We start from the raw sequence: 6,000 nt of genomic DNA, 5'->3' as shown, positions 1-6,000 counted from the left end.
GTGGCTACGTCTACACTGGCCCCTTCTTCGGAAGGGGCATGCTAATTTTCAACTTCAGAATAGGGAAATCCGCGGGGGATTTAAATATCCCCCACGGGATTTAAATAAAGATGTCCGCCGCTTTTTTCCGGCTTGGGGAAAAGCCGGAAAAAAGCATCTAGACTGGCCCGATCCTCTGGAATAAAGCCCTATTCCGGAGGATCTCTTATTCCTACTTCAAAGGAAGGAATAAGTAGGAATAAGAGATCCTCCGGAATAGGGCTTTATTCCGGAGGATCGGGCCAGTCTAGACGCTTTTTCCGGCTTTTCCCCAAGCCAGAAAAAAGCGGCGCACATCTTTATTTAAATCCCGTGGGGGATATTTAAATCCCCCGCGGATTTCCCTATTCTGAAGTTGAAAATTAGCATGCCCCTTTCGGAAAAGGGGCCAGTGTAGATGTAGCCTGTGTGTCTGGTGGTTTTTAAAACTAAGTTAGACCAATGCCTGTCAGAGATAGCGTAGCTATACTAAATCCTGCCTCAACACAGGAGGATGGACTAGAGATAACCTGTAGAGGCCCCGTCCAGCCATACACTTCTATGATTCTATAGCATCTACTGTGCATGGAACACCCATCATGATCCAACACCATGTTTCTACATGTTCAACTACATCAACTGAAAAAAGTATACTTAGAGTTTATGTATCACTATACCTGTTCAAAGCATTGTACTGAGATTAACTAAATTATTCCTGACAAAACTCTTGTGCTGTAGGAATACAGGCATTGTCATGTGGCATTGAAACAGTGGTCTGTCTTTGAGAGTTGCCAGTACCAGATACTTTTAGAAACACACAAGAAATTCTGAAAAAAATGTATGGGATAATGTGTCCATAAAGAAAGTTTCTTTATTACCCCCCACAGTTAGAGGCTGGCTTATACTCTGAAGCTAAGCATGAGGGTTTATAACTCTTCCAGACTTTGTTTTTTAAAATCATAATTGTTGGAACTCTGGGGTTTTTCCTCATTGTATAAATGTCCCTTTTCTGCCAAGTCCTTGGCCTCAGTGATATTTCATGGTAATTAATTCCACAGACTATGGATGTTAGTTATCAGTTATTTTACTAGGCGAGTAGTCGATGGAATTTCCATCAACTACTCGACTAATCAATAGGCACTTCCGCATTCCTTCTTTGAAAAGTAGAAGAGCCCCCGCCATTCCAATTCCTCCATTTCAAAGGAGGAATATGGAACTCTGTGTGCAGCCCGGGACCAGCGGGAAGACCCACTGACTCTGGGCTGCACATGGGTGTGCCTGCTTTGAAGTGTACAAGAGTCCCCAGCAGGGGCTCTTGTGCATTTCAAAGTGGAACCGCAGCATGGAGCCCGAGGTCAGTGGGGGACTAAAAGTCCCTCACTGACCCTGGGCGCCATGCTGCACTGCCGATTTGAAATGCCACACGGAGCCCGGCGTCAGCTGGGGACTCCCCAGCTGATCCCTGGTTCTGCATTGCATTTCAGCCAGGGATCAGCTATGCGGCGCTGCCCCTTTGAACGCTGCCTCAGCATTTCAAAGAGGCAGCGCTGCACAGCTGAGCTGGGGATCAGCTGTGTGGTGCTGTCGCTTTAACTAACCCCTCTTCTCCCCCCCTTTGCTGCTTCTATCTGATAGAGCCAACAAGGGCGGGGAGGGGATCGATTAGTCAACTGACTATCCGATAAGCATTGCTTATCGGATAGTCACTTAGTCCTTAACATCCTTACCACAGACCAATTGCATTTTGTTACTGTCCCGACATACAGATGAGAAAACTGAGACAGCAAAGCACTGGCAGGTACAGGTTTTGAACTCAAGGTCAGGTCAGGATTGTGATCTCCTGACCCTTCCCCCAATCTCCTCAACAAAACCCCCATTGCTCGCCATGTTGTGTATCTAGCCTTGCTAAGTATCTACATAATTTTATTGCTATAACTTCTGCCCTTCTTTTCCTGACCCTTGTATACAGGAGTGCAATTGTAATTAACTAACTAACAAACAGGGATCAGATGGAACAAAATTAAAAGGGAGGAGGATCTGGGGTTTCTTCCCAGGAAAAAGCAAATAGCATTTTACATCCCTCAAGAACCACATTTCTTGCCCACATTCTCCCTCTTTCCTTTCATCCTCAGCTTCTGGAAGGCCTTCTTATGCCTCAAGAGCATGCCATAAAGCTCAGATTTCTGCTTAATTTCTTTGCACTCATGGTCTCCAGGAACTCTGCCCTCCCCAACATCTTTCCTCCTTTCCCCCTTTAGTACTCAAGAACTCCTTCTTACTCCCTATCAGTTCTGACCTCCCATCTCTGGGACTTGCTTGGGCTGCTGCTGGTACTTTCTGTGACCTGATTAGAGAGAAGATCTTTATGCCACAATTACTGGCTTGTGGCTTCTCTTTTGCACTTAGTACATTTTTGGGTGCTATGAAATAATTAGTATTTCTCATTAGTAAGAGCAGTAATCACTGTCTGATATGGTTCTGTGGTAATTGTAACAGCCACTCTATGACATGGACTTTTGAACATAATGACAAGCATTTCTTAGGTGGCTATAGATACCAATCCTTTGGCCTTGCATCAGATGGCTCTGCAAAAACATGTGATTTAGAACAGCTTATGGTATTGCTCAGATATTTAAAAAAACTAAAAAGTTTGTCAGAACAGTGTCCTGTATCAGGACATAAAACTGAGCCCTTGACCATTAAACAACTGATTTAAAACTAATAAACAAATATTTTTACACAATGCATAATTAACCTATGAGACTCATTAGCACAATATATCAGAGTCCAAGCTCTTAGTAGGATTTAAAAAAAATATTATTTATACATCTACATGGATAGGGACAACCATCACAGTTACATTATAGAAGATTATAAACTGTCATGGTTCAGGATATAAACTAATTACTAACTGGCAAAGACTAGGAAAAATTTCTCCTTCAGGTTGTACTATAATCGTTCTTCTGATGCATTTGGTAAAGTCTTAACTCTTTACGTTTCAAATATGAAATATCACCGAAACAAAGGTCTGTACTAAAAAAATAAAAGTGTGGTGCACATTCGGAGAGGGCGGATCTAGCTCCGCTGGTGCGTCTTGTAACAGGTGGACAGCAGCGAGGTGCTTCTCCGGGAGCTCAAGCAGCCAGGGCCACCAGCTTTCTGCCCTACAAGTCCCGGGCTCAGTCCTCAGCTGGCGAATAATGCAGCAGCTTCCGCCTCGGGCTGTGGCTCAGTCAAGTCCGCGGGGCAGATTCCCATCCAGGCTGAGCCCAGGGGATGCAAATCGGCGCCGCCTGCCCGCTGCCTCGGGGAAGGGGCGCACGAGGCGGGCGCTCCCTGGGGAGCTGAGTGGCCCTAGGACCCGGCCGGAACCCAAACGCGCGGCCCCGGTTCCTGGCCGGCTGCTCTTCCCCCGCGCGCTGCCGCCGGAGCGCGAGGCCCGAGGCAGCGGGTTTGAGGCGCGCGGGCCGCAGGCATGGAGGAGGAGGAAACGGTGAGACGCGGCCCGGAGCCGCCCGGTGCGGGGAGAGAGCGGGAAGCAGGGCGGGGGCGCGGGGGCTGGGATAGGGAACGGGGGTTGGCGAAGGGCTGCGGGTGGTGTCTGGGCGGCAATGGGGGTTGTGGTGGGAGGGCGGATTGACATGGGATGGGTAATGGTGCGGGTATGAGTAATGGGGCCATTTTGAAGGTCGGGGTTTTTGCCCTGTTAACGGGCAGACAAGGATGGGGTAGGCTGGGCTGGGATTGTGGTGTGAGTGTAGGTAACAGGTGGCCAGAGAGCAGCAGCTGTTCCTGGGTGCCCAGTGCTGAGGCAGTGCCCCACCAGCAGCCATGCAGAAGAAAAGGCATCAATCCCATGCCATGTCACCCGTACTTCTGCGCTGCTGGTGATGGTGGCTCTGCTTTCAGAGCTGGGAGCCTGGTCAGCAACTGCCATTCTCCCGCTATCTTAGGCTCTGAAAACAGTGTTGCCACCAGCAGCAGTGCAGAAGTAAGGGTAGCAGTACTACAGTACTACTCCTTTTCCCCCAATACATTTGCAACCCCTGCTTCCCCACACACACATACACATCTCCTTTTTGGATCAGACCCTTTAGAATTACAACATGGTACAATTTCAGATTTAAATAGCTGATGTGACATTTACAATTTTTAAAGCCCTATGATGGCAAACTTGATCAAAATGGACAGTGAATTTGGTAGGTTTCTGCCTATGGTTCATTGAAATAACTTTGCATTTTGCGAGATGAAAGGACACTGACAGATTAAGGATCCACTGTGGGCAAATCAGTGCAAGTGACTTTTGGGGAGGAGGGTATCTATGATCCTGAACTGAATGGGTAATTAATGATTTAGCAGAACAAGTTAAGCATAAGTTACATGGGTTTTCACCCTGTGATAGTGTTGCTGTGTACAGCAGTTAACACAGGTCAGGTAAAGAATTGGAAACATATATTAATTACAGTGATAGACCCAAGAATCTCGAATATATTTAGTTTAACAAAGAGAAGATTAAAGGGTAACTTGATCACAGTTTATAAGTATTTTTGTGGCGAACAAAAATGTGCTACTGGGCTCCTCAGTTTAGTAGACAAAGCTATAGAAAAAGATACCATATCTGGAAGTTGAAGCTAGACCAGACATGGGCAATAATTTTTCATGGGGAGCCACTCCAAGAATTTGGTAAGTCACAGGTCTCAGTTTTCTGTGATATTAATGGAGGAGTGTGGGGTCTGTGATGGAGGTTAGGCTCAGAATGGAGCTTGGGGTAGGGGATCAGGATACACCAAGGAGTCTGGAAGGAGGTTTGTGTGCTGGAGAGGATTCTGACCTAAGGCAGGGGTCAAGGAGGGGGTATAGAGGGTTTGGGTGCAGGAGAGTGTTGTAACCTGGGGCACGAGTTGGGGTAGAGGTTAGGGATCTAATAGTATAGTTGATTAACTGATAAGCAAAAGCTTACTGGTTAATGCTATAGATTATATGCATCCCTCTGCCAGTACGTTTTTTTAGTAGGCTGGCCAGCAGCCCGGCTTAGTCCTGGCTTGCGCCGGATCTGGAACTTACCCCTGCTGTGGCTCTGCTTTTAAAATATTAGGAGCCAGGAGGGCAGGCAGCCTGTCTCAGTTCTGGCTCACGGTTGTCCAGGAGCACGGTTGTCTATATCAGAGTTGTCCACGGTTGTCTATATCAGAGGCAGCAGCATGAGGTAATAGATAGCTGGTCCGTGAGGGGAGCTGTTTTTAAAATTGGCTTCCCTTGCAGACCAGCTCCCGCCTGGCACAGAGTGTCGGGGATCTTCAGGAGTGGGGCCTGAGTGCACTGGCTGCTGGCCCCATCCTCGGCAACTAAAGAATAGTCGAGTAATCAATAAGAATTCGAGGTTAATCAATTATTCAGTTAACCAATATTTAACATTCCTAGTGGAGGTGGGGTGCCAAGTGCAGGCTCTGGCTGGGAGGTGCTTATCATAGATAGCTTCCTACCTGTTGTGAGCTCACACACTGATCAGAGTAGCTTGCTGCTGAGGCAAGTGTGTGTCTCTGCATGGTGAGTTTCTTGGAGAGGTAGCGGGTCTCCATGTACTGCCCATGCTCGCAAACACTACCCCTGCAGCTCCTACTGCTGCTTTCTAGCCAATAAGAGTTATGAGGATTGTGTTCGTGGTGGGGACAGTACATCACTCTCCCAGCAACAAAAATGTTTTAACTGCATTTTGCTATGTAAATATCTTCAGGCTCAATAGCTTGCCTGTCACAATAAATGAGACCAAATGAATTTTCTTAAGTGAAATACTAAAACAACCTTTGCTTTTGTTGCTCTTAGAGAGATTACAGTGAACCGTGTACACAGTGTTGTATTATAAACTGGGGTCTTACTGATGAAGGCAAATTTTATTGCAAGTCTTGCCACAATGTTATAGAGGTAAGTAAGTTTTGTTGTTCGTTTTTTTTTTTTTAAACATTTCAGAGCGATACATTTTTA

At 46.6% G+C, this 6,000-nt stretch overlaps 1 protein-coding gene across 1 annotated transcript in view; it reads left to right on the top strand.

Moving 5' to 3' along the window:
* The first annotated feature begins 3,043 nt into the window (after positions 1-3,043).
* The window catches only part of TAF1B (TATA-box binding protein associated factor, RNA polymerase I subunit B), a 66,427-nt gene continuing 63,470 nt past the window's right edge, over positions 3,044-6,000 (top strand). The window contains exons 1-2 of the mRNA XM_075923512.2: positions 3,044-3,511; positions 5,842-5,940. Of these exons, the coding sequence (XP_075779627.2) occupies positions 3,494-3,511; positions 5,842-5,940 (117 nt within the window). The 5' untranslated portion in view covers positions 3,044-3,493. The remainder of the gene's footprint in view (positions 3,512-5,841; positions 5,941-6,000) is intronic.

Source organism: Pelodiscus sinensis, chromosome 3, assembly GCF_052426305.1.
Source record: "Pelodiscus sinensis isolate ZL-2025 chromosome 3, ASM5242630v1, whole genome shotgun sequence".
NCBI lineage: Eukaryota > Metazoa > Chordata > Testudines > Trionychidae > Pelodiscus > Pelodiscus sinensis.
The sequence above is the reverse complement of the archived record's forward strand: the minus strand, read 5'-3'. Positions and strand labels throughout refer to the sequence as shown.